At 48.4% G+C, this 19,414-nt stretch overlaps 1 protein-coding gene and 2 long non-coding RNA genes across 3 annotated transcripts; 2 read left to right on the plus strand and 1 right to left on the minus strand.

Moving 5' to 3' along the window:
- The first annotated feature begins 508 nt into the window (after positions 1-508).
- Positions 509-3,592, plus strand: DUSP1 (dual specificity phosphatase 1). The gene is made up of 4 exons (XM_049648686.1): positions 509-1,137; positions 1,423-1,568; positions 1,921-2,140; positions 2,562-3,592. The coding sequence occupies exons 1-4, from the start codon at positions 771-773 to the stop codon at positions 2,930-2,932; spliced, it is 1,104 nt and encodes a 367-aa protein (XP_049504643.1). The 5' UTR covers positions 509-770; the 3' UTR covers positions 2,933-3,592.
- Positions 3,593-4,453: 861 nt separating this feature from the next.
- On the minus strand, positions 4,454-6,099 carry LOC125935005 (uncharacterized). The gene is made up of 2 exons (XR_007461594.1): positions 6,011-6,099; positions 4,454-5,323 (listed from the first exon to the last, which is right to left on the minus strand). It is a non-coding gene; the product is annotated as an uncharacterized LOC125935005 (long non-coding RNA).
- A 35-nt stretch (positions 6,100-6,134) lies between these two features.
- Positions 6,135-14,730, plus strand: LOC125935003 (uncharacterized). Its single transcript, XR_007461590.1, has 3 exons — positions 6,135-7,416; positions 9,141-9,194; positions 12,659-14,730. It is a non-coding gene; the product is annotated as an uncharacterized LOC125935003 (long non-coding RNA).
- Positions 14,731-19,414: the final 4,684 nt, after the last annotated feature.

Consider the following 19,414-nt stretch of genomic DNA (forward strand, 5'->3'; position numbering starts at 1 on the left):
ACATTGGTCAAGTAAATCGCTTCTCCTGGGGAGCCTGTCCGTGCCTGGTGGTGACGAGGCAATGAGCGAAAGGGGCACACGTGTATGCAAAAGCGCAGGAAGCCCCTTTCCGATCGGGGCGGTGGCGGAGGGGAGCGCGGGGAGGGGTGCAGGGAAGGGGGAGGAGAGGCTGCGGGCACGCCGCCGCTTGGATCCTTGAGGTCAGCCCTTGGCTGGCAGTGCTCCAGCCACCTCGCCTCTGGGCCCGGAGAGCGGCGCAGGCCGGATCCCCAGGGACACGCCAGGGGCAGGCCGGACGGCCGGACTGGGGTCGGAGCCAGCGAGCAGCCAGCGGATCCCGCTCCGAGGCCGATGACGTCTTCGCCTCTGGCTCCGCCGGCGCCAAGCCGGGTAGGGCGGGTGACGTCACCACAGGTCACGTGAGCACCATTCAAACAAACAAACCCCCTCCCCCTGCGCGCCCGCTTCTCCCCGCCCCGCCCCGCCCCCAGAGAGGCCACATATAAACGCGTTCCCCCGGGCTGAGCTCGCTGCGAAGGACGCTGGGCTGTACGTGTGGTTGGGGCAGGAGGGGCAGTCAAGGTAGCAGCAAAGAAGCCGAGGCGGCTGAGAGTCCCGCACGACGCCCCCTCACTCAGTCTAAAGGCAGTTTGGGGTTCGGCGCAGACAGAACCAGGGTCGGGCTCTTCCTCGAAAGCCGTTGCCCTGCCCTTGGCTTCCGAGGACAAAGAGCACCTAAAACAGGCACGCTGGGGGCGCTGGGGCCGGCCATGGTCATGGAAGTGGGCTCCCTGGACGCCGGAGGCCTGCGGACGCTGCTGCGGGAGCGCGCGGCGCAGTGCCTGCTGCTGGACTGCCGCTCCTTCTTCGCTTTCAACGCCGGCCACATCGCCGGCTCGGTCAACGTGCGCTTCAGCACCATCGTGCGGCGCCGGGCCAAGGGCGCCATGGGCCTGGAGCACATCGTGCCCAACGCCGAGCTGCGCGGCCGCCTGCTGGCCGGCGCCTACCACGCCGTGGTGCTGCTGGACGAGCGCAGCGCCGCCCTGGACGGCGCCAAGCGCGACGGCACCCTGGCCCTGGCCGCCGGCGCGCTCTGCCGCGAGGCGCGCGCCGCGCAAGTCTTCTTCCTCAAAGGTACGCCCTCGGGGAAGCTCGGGCGGCCGCATGCCCCCTCCCCTTCCCCGCCGCCTTGCCGCGGGACCCCCCCTGGCCCTCAGCCCCTGCGGGCCGCCTCACCGGGAGCGCGTGGGCGCCCGAGCCCTGTTCTGGGGACCCGGTGGCTTTGTTTGGCTTTAAGAACAAAGACTTGCCTGGGCCGCTCCGGGGTAAACTTCAGCCCTGGTGGGTGGGGGGGGAGTTGTGTGAAGGTGCCCTGTCCCGGATACTAATGGAAACAAATATGTCTCTTTGTCTTCCCAGGAGGCTATGAAGCTTTTTCAGCTTCCTGCCCGGAGCTGTGCAGCAAACAGTCGACCCCCATGGGGCTCAGCCTTCCCCTGAGTACTAGCGTCCCTGACAGCGCTGAATCAGGGTGCAGTTCTTGCAGCACCCCACTCTATGATCAGGTTAGTAGGGACCCGTGCTAGAGGGGGAAAGGAATCGCTGGCAAAGAAGAGCAGTACTAGTGAGAATATACAAAGTAACCTGCAAGTTTATAACGGAGGGGGCACAGGGATGTTATTTATCCCGTGGTTAAGTGGTCTGATGGAACGGAGTCTAATTGCTGGCATTACAGAAATGAACTTGGTGGCTCTGCCCAGGCAAATGGGTTTATTCCCCTATTTATTTATACTCCGGCAACAATACTAAATTCGCTCAGTATCTGAAACTGACCTTTCCAGCAGAGAGTTTTTGTGGGGATGGGCTCCGGAATTGACTTTGTGCGAAGCTTGACAAGTGGATATTTCTGGATTTCAGGGTGGCCCGGTGGAGATCCTGCCCTTTCTGTACCTGGGCAGTGCCTATCACGCTTCCCGAAAAGACATGCTGGACGCCTTGGGCATCACTGCCTTGATCAACGTCTCGGCCAATTGTCCCAACCATTTTGAGGGTCACTACCAATACAAGAGCATCCCTGTGGAAGACAACCACAAGGCGGACATCAGCTCCTGGTTCAACGAGGCAATTGACTTCATAGGTAAATGGACAGATACCTGGGACGTCTGCCTTGCTCCTCCCGTTTTAGTCACTGAGCCCAACTGTATGGCAAGGACTTGAATGACATTTGTCTGAGCCTTTCTCCGTACGTTAATATCAATCTGGGGCAGGCAGCATCCCTGCAAAATAAGGGATTTCGTGCCCCATGTAATAAATTAGCAAACCGAGGTTCAGAACATGGAGTTGACTTACCCATCGGCTTCATGGAGATGCCTGGTTTTGGTTTAAATCCCTTGCTGTTCTTTGCACAATGCCTGTGTTGCCTCCACAGAACGCTGTGTGACGGCGTGACGTGATGTTGCCATTCTCTGGACAGGACACACGTTTCTTAGGCACCCTCTGCCTGGGGTTAGGGTTGTTCTCGTGAGCTCTTGAGTAACTGGCCACCCTTTGTTTTCTAGACTCCATCAAGAACGCTGGAGGAAGGGTGTTTGTCCACTGCCAGGCAGGCATTTCCCGATCAGCCACCATCTGCCTTGCTTACCTCATGAGGACTAACCGAGTCAAGCTGGACGAGGCCTTTGAGTTTGTGAAGCAAAGGAGAAGCATCATTTCCCCCAACTTCAGCTTCATGGGCCAGCTGCTGCAGTTTGAGTCCCAGGTCCTGGCCCCACACTGCTCAGCAGAGGCTGGGAGCCCTGCCATGGCTGTGCTGGACCGCAGCACCTCCACTACCACCGTCTTCAACTTCCCTGTCTCCATCCCCGTCCACTCCACGAACAGTGCATTGAGCTACCTTCAGAGCCCCATCACGACCTCTCCCAGCTGCTGAAAAGCCACGGGAGGTGATCTCCACAACCCCCCGGGGACTCTAGGCGCCCTGAGGAGAAATGCAATAACTCTGGGGAGGGGGCTCGTGAGGGCTGGTCCTTATTTATTTAATTTCACCCCGAGTTCCACTGGGTTCCTAAGCAGTCATGGTGATGATTGAGCATCAAGGCGTTTGCTGAACTCAGCACGTTCGGGACCAATATAGTGGGTACATCAAGTCCCTCTGACAAAAAGGGGCAGAAGGGAAAGGACTCAGTTAAGGAGCTGGTTTCTTTTTGCTTGCTCCTGTTTTTTGTAGGAACTCTTCATGCTTGACATACCTACCAGTATTACCATTCCTGACGACACACACCTATGAGAATATACCTTATTTATTTTTGTGTAGGTGGTCTACCTTCACAAATGTCCGTGTCTACTCCTAGAAGAACCAAATACCTCAATTTTTGTGTTTTGAGTACTGTAATACCCTGTAAATACGTCCTAAGCAGGTTTGTGTTCAGCACTGATGGAAAGCACCAGTGTTGTTTTTTTTAGTTGCCAGCAGTTGTATGTTTGATTATTTATGAACTGAAATAATATATTTCTTTTAAGAAAGACATTTTGTTACATAAGGATGACTTTTTTTTATACAACAGAATAAATTATGGCATTTCTATTGAAACCTCAATGCTTTGTTTCTTGGGCAGCCCCGACTGATCCCTTTCCCATCAGTGAAACAATCTGGACAAGGGCCTCCCTGACGTATGTCTTGGGATCTGGTCTCCTACTCCTTGGTGGCCCTTCCAGTCCAAGGTGGCTGGGTTGCAAGGAAGGTAGGAAAGTGATCTGTCGTGAAAAACCAGGTACAGTAGCTGAACTCTTAGTATCAGATCCAGGTGTCTATCCATGTATTCCTACCCTGTTACACAGGGAGCCCAAGTGTTCCCAGAGCCAAAAAGAAATGACCGTTTGCTTGGGTTGCTTTTTTAATTCAATACTTTGCCCAGGATAATATAAAAAGACGCCCTCTCCTTTCTGAGCCGTGCTAGAATTAGGAGGATGATGGTTTTCCAAAACTGCTGACATAAATGTGGTCCTACTATGTGTAAGGTAGTGTGCTACCTGCTCCCAGAACAACTCAGCAGGACCGTTTTTGCAGACAAAGCTGCTGAGACCCAGCATAGCTAAGTGGCGGGGGGTGGGGGGAATCGGGCCCTACATCTATCTGTTTTGTTCCCTAATTCTATGTGGTTTGCACTTTATCATTTGCTTCTCTCATGGGCTCCCTTTTTGCCTTTGAAAAGACTTTTATTTTTGTGAAAAGAATACGAAACACTCTAAGTAAAATACAACATGGACAAATTGCCTGAAATTCCCACCCCCAACCTGACCATTATTCGTGCTTTGGAGTACATCCATACCAGCATCTATATATATATATATATATATACACACACACATATATATATATAATACTATAATACACACACATATATATGTGTATATATATATATACACATACACAGAATTTTTGGTGGCGGCCTCCTTCAGGTCACTTGCTAGTCTGATTTCATAATTTTGTTGAAGATAGGCAATCAGATCTGACTTGCTCTAGGGTAAGATCCTGGATTTTTGCTCTTGTCAATCAGGCCAAAACAGAGATGGTGTAATTGCCTACCAACTCCTAATCCAGTCTATGATGTTGAGTTAAATAACAGTCAAGCTCTTGGGTCACTGGTCCCTTAGCTCCTGTCCCTGCTACTTGTCTCTGGATGAAGTGATGTAGGAAGCAGAAAAGGAAACCTCTCTGTTGACTTTAGTAGTGCCCTGAACAGTGGTCCTGGTCCAGCCAGGTCATTTAAGGCCTTGACACACAATCAGTGTCCTTGACCTTTACCCACTGGTTTACCATCTGCCGCTTGACTCTCATGGCCTGAAAGATCCTTGTGTTCTAAGTTCTAAGAACTTACCCTGAGCTGGCAAGCTCATTTCCTTGGCTGGGCTTCCCATTGGAAGTGTGTTCGTGCCTTTCAAAACAAACCGTACCCAGTGTTTTTTTCAAACCCTAGAAATTTACTATTGCAAATATCTCCTTTCGTGGAAACGTACCAGCAACTTCAAGTCCATGGCAGATGCCGTGGCTGACTTCCCCCGTGGGCTCAGGCCATCACTTTCTGCTTAACAGGCACTGGCTGAACCAGAATTAATCTCCAGTGTAATCCACGCAGTGGAAAAATACAGCCGCTGCCTAGGGGAGCCGCCAGTGAAAACAATTCACTCACTACGCCCAGTCCAAGCTGCCCCACTCCCGTCAGCTCAGGAGAGCAGGGTTGATAACCATCTTTCTTCTTGTATCCGATTCCTGGTCTTTGGGCCCTCCAGAGAATGTCACTTTTGGCCTGATACTGCTTTTCTTAGGGGGGGGGAAAGTACCTCGTGATGAGGAGAAAGATAAACTATTAAAATGTTTGTTTCTCAATGGGAGATTGAAATAGAGACAACTCCATCATTTAATACTTATGATGTGGTAATAATAGCTCTCAATTTTAGAGCTAGCGCTGTGTTAACTGCTTCACACACCTTCACATTAAACCTTTAGCAGCAACACCCATCTTACAGAGGGGGAAACGGAGGCTCAGAGAGACGAAGGGACATGTCCAAATTCACACAGCAAGTAAACAACATCGCAGAGATTGGAACCTGGGTCGGAAAGACTGGGAACCAAAGTCCGAGTTCAGTCCAAACATCTTGAGGGAGTGGGGAAAGGATGAATTTTGTAGCCAAACAGACATCACCATGGTTTTACCACATAATTTTGGGGGTGGAAAAGCTATTTATCCTTTTGGGCCTCAGTTTCCTTACGTGTAAAATGAGGTCATAAAATCAGCTTCAGGAGTGAGGGGGAAATAGGCTCATGGATGGCAAGTGCCTGGCAGGTAATGGGCCCTGGGCCCTGGAGGAACATTTAGGTCCCATTCCCCATTCCTAACGACTTCTAGCGGTTCTCTGGTGTCAGTTTTCCCACTCCAAAAATGACCACTTTGCCCTGGATCTAATGGGTAAGATTCCTCCCGGTCTTAGAAGATGTACCAATGCATACTTTATGCTTTTCTGTGGTTTCCATTAGGATAGTTCCAACCGCAAACGCTTCCACCGCATCCTCTCCTTTCCTTGGAATTTTGCAAATCGTAGCTAATTTGCCTCGGACTTGCAGCCTCCGGAGGCCATTTCCCTCCGTCCCTCCCCAGCCCATCCAGGATGACATCATGGTGTGTACACCTTTAAGATTATATAAATCTGTGATCAGACAGTGGCCTCCATCCCCATGGTAACGCGGAGGAGTTTCCCTTTTGTGAGGAAAGCTGTCATGTCACTTCCTGCTGCTGACAAATCAGTTTAGGAGATTAAAATACAGGGAGGGGGGCGGGGAGCTGGAGCAGGCCTCTGAGAACTGCCGGCTGCGGTGGTTTCTGGTTGCCATACACAGAGGCAAACAAAGCCGAGGCCACGCGGGGTAGCCCCGCCCAACGCCAGGCTCCGGCTCCGGTTTCCCACCCCTCACCGGGTGGAGCCAGGTCACCCCGGGATGTTTTCCTGCGCAGGTTGCCTTCTGGGGAGCAGGTGGGAGGGCTGCCCACCTCTAGGGACTTTTCTGGGGCTCTGTAGGGCCCGCCTGCTGGAGAACAGCCTCTGGGTCCAGAGGAGCCTCCGCGCCCCTCTTATCAGCTCAGAAGGCGGTGTGGTGCTTGGTTCTCCGGAAAACAAAGGGTATGCGCCTTGGGGCACCAAGCAGACAAAAGTGCTCTGCTAAGGAAAATACCTTAAAACCACCTTTTTCTCCACGGTGGCTTTTTATGCTAAGCAGCAGGGCCGTTCATTCATTCATTCATTCATTCGTTCATTCAACAAATATTTTTTGGCACCCTATGCCTAGGGACACTTTGGCCCAGGACAAAGTTCCCATTCTCAAGTAGCTAACAATGGGGGCAGGGGGTGGAGGGAGGGGAAGAAGGCAATATATAAAGAAGATCATTAAGAAATAAGATGAAGGGGCGCCTGGGTGGTTCAGCGGGTTGAGCGTCGGCTCAGGTCATGATCTCATGGTCCCTGATTTCGAGCCCCACGTCGGGCTCTGTGTTGACAGCTCAGAGCCTGGAGCCTGCTTCGGATTCTGTGTCTCTCCCTCCCTCTCTGCCCCTCCCCTGCTCACGCTCTGTTTCTCTCTCTCTTTCTCTCTCAAAAATAAACATTAATTTTTTTTTTTTTTAGATGAAGACTATGAAGGTGGAATAATAAAAGGGGAGGCTCCTTTAGATTCTGGTGGTCAAGGAGGCCTCTCTGAGAGGTGGCCAAGACCTGAGAGATAAAACCTACTTGCCCATTTGAGAGACAAGCTGGGAAGAGAGTTTCCTGCCAGGAGGGCAACAGAGACTTGAGGTTGGAGGGGGATCTTCATGGACCACTAGATAGAACCAGTGACTGGGAGTCAGCTAGACCTGAGTTCAGGTACTGATTCTGCCACTTATTAGCTGTGTGACTCACTGTGGGTAAGTTACCAAACTCTTTAAACCTCGGTTTCCCTATCTGTCATATGGGCCACTAACCACCGACCTTCAAAGGCTCTTCAAGGATTAAATGAAAGGTGGATTAAATGAAAGGCAGTCACCTCTGGGCACATCAGAAAGGCTTGAGAAAGGCTCTTTGTCCTCTTGTGATTTAGCTGGTCAACATTCTGTCACTCAAGCAGCAGTGCCACTCCCATGGTGTCCTGGTGAAAGGAAACAGGGAGAAGTGGACTGTCTTTCCCCATCCTGACAGATACCCTGAGCCTGTGCTCATATCATAGTTCCCTCTGGGGCCATCAGAGCTTCGTTTGGGGACAGCCTTTACTTGGAGACCACCAACCCTAGCCTATCGACTGTGGCGAGGTATGCCTTTTCTGGGCCTCAGTTTCCTCATCTGTAAGAAGCACCTGAAGAGACCTTCACGTGTTCTCCTTTCCCATCCAACTGCCAGCTCTAAGCCCCTGTCCTCATCCAAGCCTGGGAATGCTCTGGAACCACTGAGGTTCATTTGGGCTGGCTCAGGGAGACAGAGGGAAAAGGAAATAGACACTACCTGGGAAGGGGCAGCAAGGGGTCTTGGACCTCTGGAAGACAGAGGTGTGATGGAGATGTGACTGGTCCCCATGGGAATGAGTCCCCATACAATCTCCTGCAAAGTATCACATACTCCCAGCCCCCTTTTCTCCAACTCCGGGTAATCCTTTGCCATGGGCCACACAGCAAAGTTCGGGTTTAAAAGCTTCATTAAGGCTGACACCAACGATCCCTTGAAGTTGGCTGCCTCCTTTCTCATTCTTCATATGTATTCATGTATTCATTCATTCAATAGATATGTAGTACTTACCTTGAGTTTGTAAAAACACTCCATATTTACCTCTCCACAGCCCTACTCACTCTCTGGAATTTGTAAACTTGTCTACACTCCCTTGACCAGACTCACTTTGGCACATAATTCAAGGTCCTCCGAAGATGTGACCACTGCCTTCCTTTCCAGATCTTTTTTTTTTTTTTTTTTTTTAATCCCAGCTCCTGTCCTCCATGCACGTTGAGACTTGTACTTCTCATAACAGGATATGCTCTTTCTTGCTACCCTTACCTCTGGACTTGCTAGGCTTTTGCTTGAATGCTCAAAATGTCTCTTGCTCAAATATCACCAAATCCATAAAGCTTTCTTTGACCTTTAAGACTTTCTCATCTGTCATCGGTATTCTGAAAACATATAGCTTTCATCCCACTGCTGTGACCAAGGGTCATAATCCAACTGCCTCCTGGACCAGGTAGGCCACATAACTGAGAATTGGGCCACTGGGGACTGTGGTGACAGAGGAAGTTCATGCTCTGTACTACAGGGAAGCTGCCAATCAAGGAGGAAATGGAGGCCCGGTATTGCCAAACCTTACTGTGTTTGTTTTGTTTTGTTTTGTTTTTTCACAGAGAGAGAGCATGGGAGTGGGGGGAGGGGCAGAGGGAGGGAGAGACCGTCTCAAGCAGGCTCCACACTCAGTGCAGCCCAATGCAGGGCTCAATCCCACAACCCTGGGATCTTGACCTGGGCTGAAATCGACCTGGACGCTCAACCGACTGAGCCACCCAGGCGCCCCTGGACCTTACTATTTGTAGTAAGGAAGCCAGGAATTGGTATTTTAACATAAAATCTTTTTTCAGAAACTTTGTATGGACCAAACAAGACAGCCGCAACCTGGATGCAGCCCACTGACTGTGAGTGTATGACTGCTGCTAGCCAACTTTGTAAACGTCTCAATGTAAGGGTGACTTATGTGACCCTGGGCTCCTGGGTCTCAGCCCAGGGGTTGTGAACAGCAAGTACTTATATATGTCTTCTGAATAAAAGAGTGACTAACGGTCATTTATCCCCTAGAAAGTGCTCGGTAGATGTTGAAAAACACCAAGAAAATTCTGAGATTTTGTTCCAAGTGCCTGGGGCAAAACTGATAGATAACTAATACCTGTATGGCCTTAGGTGGATCACTTCTCTTAAAGCCTCAGTATTTACATCTCTAAAAAGGGAGTGGGGGAGGTATTTGCTGGGATCGTCCAGATGAAATGACATAATGTGGAGAAAATGTTCTACACAGTACTGGACACACAGCACAATAAATGTTAACCATTTTAATGGTTATTATCATGATCATCATCACGCTTTGTTTCCCTCAGATGCCTGGTTATTTTCAAATAAAGTTCGGCCACTGTCTATGAAAAACTTAGGAGATCATTTGAGGTTTAGGTGCTGTTATCCTCTTCTCAAGAGCGTTTGCTTTCTTTTTTTTTTTTTTTTTAAGGTTTTATTTTTTCAGTAATCTCTACATCCAACATGGCGCTAGAACTTACAAACCCCAAGATGGAGAGTTGCATGCCCCACGGATTGAGCCAGCGAGGCACCCCTCAATAGGGTTTACTTTGCTGCAGGTAGCTAGGGGCCTAGGAATCCCAGACCATCCAGACCAACCAGAGATTGAGATGGTTTGAGAGGACCCGAAGCTGGGTTTTAGACCCTGTGATAACTTGCTTCATTCTTATTCCAAGGGTTTATCCTTTAGGGGTTTCAACTAGAAGCTTGGGGGACTTACCTGACCCCCCGGGCCTTGATTACTTTTTGGAGGGTAATACACAAACAAGCATGGGGTGTTACTGGGTCCCCCCACCTCCACTCGCCTCTGTGTGCCCTGAATTCCATTATTTGTCCCATTAGACTCATGAGTCTTAAAAGCTCTGCTCCAGTTCGTAGCCTTTCAGCCCCCTGTTTCAGAATTGGCAGATACCCACTGGGGAGAAGAGGCCCCAAATACTGTCCCCATCTCTCTGGTTTTCCTCCTCCAGACTTGATTCCACAATTCTTCACTGTCCTTTTAGTGCTTGAATGTCTTCAAGTATTTAAACTTAAGTATTTAGAAATATTTTTATCTCACTTTACCATTCCTCAGCAGTAGGGCAGTTCTGAATTACATGATCTGCCATGACTAGAAGGGAGTTAAACTTTTACAAACCCAGAGTGAAACTTCTAACACATCAGGTCATTTTCGTCCTCTACCCTGAGCTCTCTTATGGTTCCCATCTCACTCAGGCTCAAAGGCCGACTCCTTACAAAGGCTGAAAGAGCTAATGTGACTTGTCTTGCTGATGTGTCTCTGACCACATCTGCCCTTCTTCCCCAACTCCCCCCACCCCCCCAACTCATCTCCAGCCAAGCTGGTCTCATTGCTCTTTCTAGCATGGGCAAAATCCACCCTTGCTCCACAGACCCATGCCCTTCCCTCCACTGAGACTGATGTTCCTTCAGCTTGGCGGGGCCAGCTCTGTCACTTTCTTTAGCTCTCTGGTCAAAAGTCATCTCATCAGTGGGCCATTTCCTGACCACCCTGCCCCAACCCTGGCATCCTGTACCCCTTTCTTTGCTTTATTTGTCAACATAGACTTACCACCACCTAATCTTTATTTAGTTGTATATGGTCTATCTCCTTATTAGAATGTAAAGGCTTGAGGGCAGGGGCCTTGTCTGTCTCATTCACTGTGGGATCTCCTGCTCTTAGAACAGTTCCTGGCAAGTGGTGGGTGCTGAATAAATTTCATGAATACGTGAAAGACCTCTGAAGGCTCTGGATAATTCCTCCCCTTTCTGGGTGAGTCCTGGGCCCAAACTAGAGGGAAGTGATTCTTCTTTGTTCAGTCAATCTCTTTCCCTTCCACATGAAGCAATTTCCCTTGGAGACTTTCCAGTCACACAGAGTGGTGTGCAAATGAAATAAAGTGTATAAAAGCACTTTGAAAGCAGGAAGCAACATGAGAGTCCTGGCTATCTAAGACCTATGATCCTGGGGCTCCATTCTTGTGATCAGGGCTGTGATTCTAGAAGGGGTGCTGGTGAGAAAACCTGCTCAGGGACTCCACTCTGAGCCCCATCCTCCCACTGCTTCCTTCCACAACTCCTCCCTCCTGTCTGAAGAATTCCCCATGGCGTGTGCCTCTAATGAAGAGAATGGGGCAGTAGGTGATTCATGGGGAAGTCTGTAGGCCTGCTTGGGGCTTATGACTCACAGCTTCTCCTCTAATAGGAGAATTAGATATCCATATAGCATATCCTGGAAATGTCCTTTGGCAAGGTCTCTAGTGACCATTGGGGATTCTCCCCAAAGAGCTCTCAATAACACCTTCCTGGCACTCACCACGCTGTGTAGATGTATGTCTGTTGCTCCATAAGTACACATGGAAGGAAAAAAAAAAGGAGTCAACAGAGGAGGAGGAGAAAGGGAAGCAGGGGGAAGGGCATCTGCCTCCCTCCCACCCCACCACACTGAGACACTGAGGGTGGGATCATGCCCTTTTCATTTCTGGGTCCCCAGCTTCCAGTGCAAGCCTTGGGATATAGTTGGGGAAGTGAATGGTTGTATAAATAAACAAACACTGGGGGTCTTGAGGGACTTTAGTCTAGGATATTGCCAGGCCTGACAGAGCCTGAAGTCAGTAGCAGGGAGAGGGTTGTCAGTGGGAGCCTGGTTGTAGTTTGGCGTCCCCTGTGGATGACACTGGAGAAGCTAAGATAGATGGTCCTGGTTGATACAGATGCTCTAGCCCACAGCCCAGTCATGCTAACTCATGCTAGGCCCCGTGCTGGACGCTGGATCCTCAGAAATGGAGAAGCCATGGTCCCTGAACTTGGAGTCTCTTGACAAGTGGCAGAGATGGATGGTTTGTCCGGATTTTAGGTGGCGAGGTAGGGACAGGACAAGGGGCAGGGAGATGCAGGGGGCAGGGGAGCAGGAAGAGGGGAAAACAAGGAGGAACAGCTTTCCGCAGGGGGCAACCCTTGCGTCCTAGCAGCCAGAAAGGACTTCTGTCTGCAGGGTGATGAGTAGTGGTCTGCAGCCAATTTATTATTCAAAGGATTTTATGGAAGAAAGAAAGGCCCCTACTTGCCCTAGAAATGAATTTCCAAGAGCACTCTTAAGAGTCCCTGCCCTTGTCCCCTTCTTATACATAATGGACCAGAGCCTTGTGCCTCCTATGGTGGGAATTTCAAAGTGTGGGCACCACGGTGCCCTGAGTGAAGCCAAGGAAATGACCTCCAAGGAAGAAAGACTGAACAGTATTAGCTTGGACTTTGGCCCCCACTTCCTCTCAATGTGATCGATCATTGGATGAATTGGGCTGTTCTCCTTTCATTGCAGGCAGGGGAAGGGTTGCTACAGGCTTTGCTGGCCACCCTCCTTCATCACATCATCATCATCACCACCAACGGCTAACACTGTCTGAGCAGGAGTCAGAGGCTTCAGGCCGGAGCTTTATGTTCTAGACCCAAGTATAGCATCTCCTTGCTGTGTGACTCTCAGCAAGTTACGTAGCCTCTCTGGTTTTGTAGTCCTAAAACGTGGAGAAGATGAACTGAGAGAGACCCCATGGACCTGAGACCTGCAGAGTACAGTGTCTCATGAAAGTGAGATAACTTTATTGTGACCGCCTTGTCCCCCCAGCACTGAGTGAGCCATCTGGGCTCCCACTCTTACCTACTTTGAACTTCAAGGGGCACAGCTAGCATTGAACCCTGGTTACTCTACTAAGAACGGTTTCCCTAGTGTGAGGGGCCCTGCAGCCTTGGAGACACAAGACCTGGGGTCCCATCTGGACGTTGCTCACCCTATTGTAAAGTCTATAAGAGATTGGGGATGACTTTGTTTCTTGTGTCAGGCCAGAGCTAGTGCCTAATTTAGCCATGACAGCTCAGGGTGGGAGAAGAAAGATAAAGGAAGTCTTTCTTTCTTTCTTTCTTTCTTTCTTTCTTTCTTTCTTTCTTTCTCTCTGCCTGTCTCTCTCTTTCTTTCTTTCTAAAATTATTTATTTTGAAAGAGAGAGAGAATCCCAAGCAGGCTCCGTGCTATCACTGGGCGCAGAACCTGATGTGGGGCTCGAACACATGAACCGTGAGATCATGACCTGAGCCGAAACCAAGAGCCAGATGCTCAACCTACTGAGCCACCCAGACACCCCAGAAGTCTCTTCTGTTGAGCACCTGCTATGACTCTTTGCTTTACATACGTGATTCATTTAATGCTCTTATCTGGCTCTCTGGCAGGGCTTAGCATTATCACCATGTCACAAAGAACAGTAACTGAGGCATAGATTAAAGGACTTGCCTGGGGCCACAAGTTGGGCTGAACACAGTGTCTAGTCCAAGGCTCAAGAGTGTCAGGGTCTTTCCCCTGCACCAGGCAAGACTGGAGTGAGTCCAGCCCTTACTCTGAGGTCCACTATCCTGCTTTAGAATGGGGGAAGGTGGAAAGTGCTAATGATGAACTACTAGGTGAGGTTTCCCTACCGAGGGGTGAGGAGAGGATTATGGAATCTTGGGTTATCAGAACCTTCAATACATTCACAGGCCATGATTAAACCACGTAAGGCATGGATGCCTGGTTGCCCCCAGTTTCTGTTCTTTCTTCCTCAGTAATAGATTTTTAGCCAGGTACCTGTCTTACATTTTCCAGTCTCCTTTGGAGCCATTTGAATATAAGCCTAGGGTGTATGCAATTTCCAGGGAGCTTTCTTATAGAGAGGGGAAATGTTTTTCTTCCCCCTTTCATCTTTCTTGTGGTCTGAAACACAGATGTGATGGCTGGAGCTAAGAGCAGCCATTTTGAACCACAAAGCAATGCTGGGCATGATGGCAGCGCAGCAAGATAGAGAAGTCTGAGTCCCTGAGGATTTGTTGGGGGATCATTCTCCATGGAATTTTTATACTTCTTGTGATACCTTTTGTCTGGAGACTTTTTTTTTTCTTTTTTTCAAGAACATTTGTATGGCAAATAGCTGGGGGGTTGGCGGGGACAGAGATAGTGTGTCTCCTTCTAGAACAGAGAACAGAAGTGTTTCCTGACCAGGATAATAAAAAACGTCATCATCCAGAGCAAATGTTGGCTAGATTTGCTAGCAGTTTTTCAGAAGATTAGGAGTTTTCTAAACTCAGTATGTCTCAGCTCTGACACACACCCACAGTGTGCACACCATCCATCTGGGCCTTCTGTATGGGCTCCATGGAACTTAGGGGACCAGGAGAACCAGTGTAAACATGAACCTCATGCTCCCTGCTGTGCTGTAATAAAATCCTTTGTCTCTGACCCAGGAGTCTTGTGTCTTCTGTAAGCATCTGTGAAACTACAGTAGGCTCACTTGTTAGTTTGCAAGTAGGAAAGAAATCTCAGACTCTTCGTGTTTCTAACAAGGACTTCAAGGAGCAGAGCACTATCATTAGCTCTAGAGGGCTTTTTTTTTCCTTTCCCTAACTTTATTGAGATAAAATTTGTCTCTATAAATGCATCTATTTTAAGCTTCAAGTTTCATGAACTTTGACAAGTTTACACAGTTTTCTATATTTTTGACTTTTGAGAGATGTATACAGAATGTATGATGCCTACCAACACATCCAAGATATAGAGTATATCCATCACAAAAATTCCCTCATGCCTCTTCCCCGTCAATCTCTACTCCCTATCTCAGCCAGCTAGGGATATGCGTTTTGTCACCATAGATTAAATTTGTGATTTCTAGAGTTTCACATAAATGGAATCATATAGTATTCTTTCTCTTGTGTCTGGCTTCTTTCAAGTAACATAATTTTATTTTTTTTAATTTTTAAAATTATATTTTGAGAGAGAGAGAGAGAAAATGTGCACAAGTGGGGGAGAGGGGCAAAAGGAGAGAGGGAGAATCTTCAGCAAGCTCCACACTTGGTGTGGAGCCTGACACTGGGCTCGATCACGAAACGTGAGATCATGACCTGAGCAGAAATCAAGAGTCAGATGCCCAACCAACTTCGCCACCCAGGCGCTCCTCAAATTGCATAATTTTCAGAGATTAATCTATCTTGTATCAGTATTTTTTTTTTCTCTCCTTGGTACCTGTATCTTTACTCAGTTCTTTCTCCTAATCCACAGACACCTGCATTTATTTATTTATTTGTCTGGCTTATTTTATTTATTTTTAAATTTACATCCAAGTTAGTTAGCATATAGTTCAATAATGATTTCAGGAGTAGAACCCAGTGACTCATCCCTTATATGCAACACCCAGTGCTCATCCCAGCAAGTGTCCTCCTTAATGCCCATCGCCCATTTAGCCCAAACCCCCACCAGCAACCCTCAGTCTCTTCCCTGTATTTAAGGGTCTCTTATGTTTTATTCCCCTCCGCGTTTTCGTATTATTTTTGCTTCCCTTTATGTTCATCTGTTCTGTGTCTTAAATTCCACATATGGGTGAAGTCATGTGATATCTGTCTTTCTCTAATTTCACTAAGCACAATGCACTCTAGTTCCATCCATGTTGTTGCAAATGGCAAGATTTCATTCTTTTTGATCACTGAATAATATTCCATTGTATATAGATACCACATCTTCTTTATCCATTCGTCAGTCGATGGACATTTGGGCTCCTTCCATACTTGGGCTGTTGTCAATAGCGCTGCTATCAACATTGGGGTGCATGTGCCCCTTCGAAACGGCACAAAGGATACATCCTTTGGATAAAAACCTAGTAGTGCAATTGTTGGGTCATAGGGTAGTTCTATTTTTAATTTTTTGAGGAACCTCCACACTGTTTTCCAGAGTGGCTGCCCCAGTTTGCATTCCCACCAGCAGTGCAAAAGGGTTCCTTTTTCTCGGCATCCTTGCCAATATCTGTTGTTGCTTGAATTGTTAATTTTAGCCATTCTGGCAGGAGACACCTGCATTTATTATTGTTTCTTGTTTGAAGTAACACACAGTGTTATATTAGTTTCAAGTGTACAATGTAATGATTCCGTAGTTCTATACCTTACTCAGTACTCATCATGATAAGTGTACTCTTAATCCCCTTAATCTATTTCACCCATCCCCTCCACCCCCCATGTATCAGTAGTTTTGGAAAAGTTTTTTAAACAGATTTTATTTTTTAGAGCAGTTTTAAGTTCTCAGAAAAATTGAGTGGAAAGCACAGTGAGTTCCCATCTGCCCCTGTCCCCAGACAGGCATAACCCCCCACCCCCAATATCAACACACCACACCAAAGTGGATGTTTGTTACAACCTACACCGACACATTATTATCACCCTAAATCCATAGTTTACATTAGGGGTCGCTCTTGGTGAGGTACATTCGATGGGTTTGGATGGATGTATGATGACATGTGTCCACCATCAGAGTATCATACAGAGTAGTTTCACTGCCCTAAAAGTCGTCTGTGCTCTGCCTGTTCATCCCTCCCTCGCCTCCAACCCTTGGAAACCACTGATCTTTTTACTGTCTCCATAGTTCCATCTTTTCCAGAATGTCATTAATGATTACCCAGGATGTAGCCTTTTCGGACTGGTTTCTTTCACTTAGGGGTATGCATTTCAGTTTCCTCAATGTCTTTTTGTGGCTTGATGGCCCATCTTTTTCAGTGCTGAATAATACCAGCACTGTCTGGATGGACCATAGCTTGTCTATCCACTCATCTACTCAAAGACATCTTGCTTGCTTCCAAGTGTTGGCAATTATGAATAAATAATTGTACGTATAATTCATAAATAAATATTAGAGATAGCTACGAATAAAGCTGCTATAAACATCCACGTGTAGGTTTTCAGCTTCATCGGGTAAAGAACAACAAGCCCGATTACCGGATTTTATTGTGAGAGAATGTTTAGTTTTGTGAGAGACGGCGAGCTATCTTCCAAAGTGGCAGTACCGTCTTGTGTTCCCCCAGCAGTGAATGAGAGTTCCTCTTTCTTCCATCCTCATGAGCATTTGATGTCGTGTTTGGGATTTTGGCCATTCTAATAGGCATGTAGTTGGTATCTCGTTTTTACTTGTGATTCTCTAATGACATATTTGTGATCTTTATATCTTCTTTGGTAAGGTGTCCGTTCAGATCTTTGGGCATTTAAAAAAATCAGGCAGTCTGTTTTCTTAGTGTGGAATCTTAAGGGTTTTTTTTTGCGTAACAGTATTTATCGCATGCGTCTTTTGCAAATATCTTCTCCCAGACTTTGGCTTGCCTCCTCTTCCTGTTGAATCTGGTGAGCTTTCATTTGTGTGTGAGAAAATTGTATTTCTGTCTTCCCATGTTGTTTGCACCACTGTAATGCCGGGCATTTCTTGCACCCAAAACTAATTCTAACCAATACATGAAGTCGTACTTCTGCTTAGAACCTTCCAGTAGCTTCCCATCATACCCAGAATGAAGCCCAGCTCCTTCTGTGGCCTCCATGGGCCCGGTTAGTCTGGTCCTTGGCTGAGCGGTTAAGAGCAAGGCCTTTGGAACTGGGGTTCATGTTCTGGTGGTGCTGTTTCTCATCTGTGACCTTGGGTCACAGTTATTTAACTCCTTGGCACTTCAGGTTCCCATCTATACAATGCATGAATAATAGGACTACCATATGGAGGTGTTGTGGGGCTAAAACTGCAGCAGCCACGGTGTTTGGCACATGGCAGGTGCTCAATACATATTGCTACTGGCCTGGAGCCTCTTCCCACCCCCCCCACCCCCCCCCCACCCCGTCACCTGACCACTGCAATGAACTGCATTGATTTTCTTTTATTTACTTTATTAACTGAGCTCGTTCCCACTGTGGAGCATTTGCATTTTCCCTCTGCCTGAAACTTGAACCTCCACACCCATCAAACACACACACCACACACACACACACACACACACACACACACTCAGGTGCATATGCTCACGCACTCACACCCACACATTCACAAACACTTCCAAACACGTGCAGCACGCACACAAACACACACAGTCAAACACAGATGCGTATCCAGGGTCATCCACCTATGCTTGCGAGCACACTCCTCCCCACGCAGGCTCACATTCACAGGCCTTGGCTCACACGCGCGCACGGCCGCGCATACTCCTCTGTGAGGCTGGCTTCTTCCCCTCCTCCAGAGCTCTTGCCTGAACACCTTTTCTAGCACAGCCCCTCCCTCCACTTGTTTCTCCACTTGGCACTGTGCTCGTTGACTTCATGGCCCCTTTCCACCATGGTTGCCCCCACGCAGCCAACATTCATTAAGCAACAAGAGGCACCGGGCGCGGCCCTTGCTTCTGTTCCAGGGTAACAGTGGTTTACTGTTGCACCCCATCTGGACTGTAAGCATCTTTTGGGCAGGGGCCCTATCGGTCTTATTCACAGTTGGAGCCCCAGCCCTAGCACAGGTCTGGAACATAGTAGGTGCTCAAAAAATATTTGGGGGAATGAATGAATGAGGGGGCCCGGCTGTGCCTTGACTCCCTTCTTGGATGCTCAGGTTTTGTCAAAGCTCGGTGGGCAGTTCTTTCTCTGCATTTCCACAGGGACAGGGATGTGGCCTCCAGTCCTTGGTGGAGTGGCTGGGGAACACCCTCCTTCTGCTTCCATTTCCCTCACAGAAATGGAAGGCAAGCAGGCTTTGGGCAGCAGCAGAGAGAGAGCCCAGGCAATGTGGTAGTGACCCCAGGCATACTGGCCTCTCAGGCCTGGGCCCTCTCACTGTGCACAGCACTTTCTGCCTTGCTCCCACCTTAGACCAGAGCTGTGAGGCTCAGGCCGGGAGGCTGGGCAGGAATCTGGAGCCCCCACAGATGCTCCCCAGGCGTCCTCCTTCTTTGTTGCCTTTGGGTTCTCGCTGACTCGATGGGAAACGGGTAGAGGTCAGATATCAAATCTCGGGAATGGAAAGTAGTTTGGAAATAGTTTGAAAATGCATATTCAAACTTTTTTTTTTTTTTTTTTTTTTTTTTTTTAAATCCTGTGTACCACCAACAAAAAGCGAGTTTGACAAACATCCTCTTGGGGGTAGGGTAGGGTAGGGGTGGGGGACAAATCGAAGCAAAGATGTTAAAGATTTGGAAATCCTGCCTGAAGAATGGAGAGACATCTGCCTAGTGAAAATGAGAGGCTCGGTGTGAGTGTGTGTGTGGCTGCTTAGTGT

The sequence above is a fragment of the Panthera uncia genome (genome assembly GCF_023721935.1).
Source record: "Panthera uncia isolate 11264 chromosome A1 unlocalized genomic scaffold, Puncia_PCG_1.0 HiC_scaffold_17, whole genome shotgun sequence".
Lineage (NCBI taxonomy): Eukaryota > Metazoa > Chordata > Mammalia > Carnivora > Felidae > Panthera > Panthera uncia.

Excerpts from the sequence above, each read along its gene's own strand:
- DUSP1 (XM_049648686.1), top strand. The coding sequence starts at position 771 with ATGGTCATGGAAGTGGGCTCCCTGGACGCCGGAGGCCTGCGGACGCTG. Across the intron at positions 1,138-1,422 it reads GCAAGTCTTCTTCCTCAAAG|GAGGCTATGAAGCTTTTTCA; the intron begins GTACGCCCTCGG and ends TTGTCTTCCCAG. Across the intron at positions 1,569-1,920 it reads GCACCCCACTCTATGATCAG|GGTGGCCCGGTGGAGATCCT; the intron begins GTTAGTAGGGAC and ends TCTGGATTTCAG.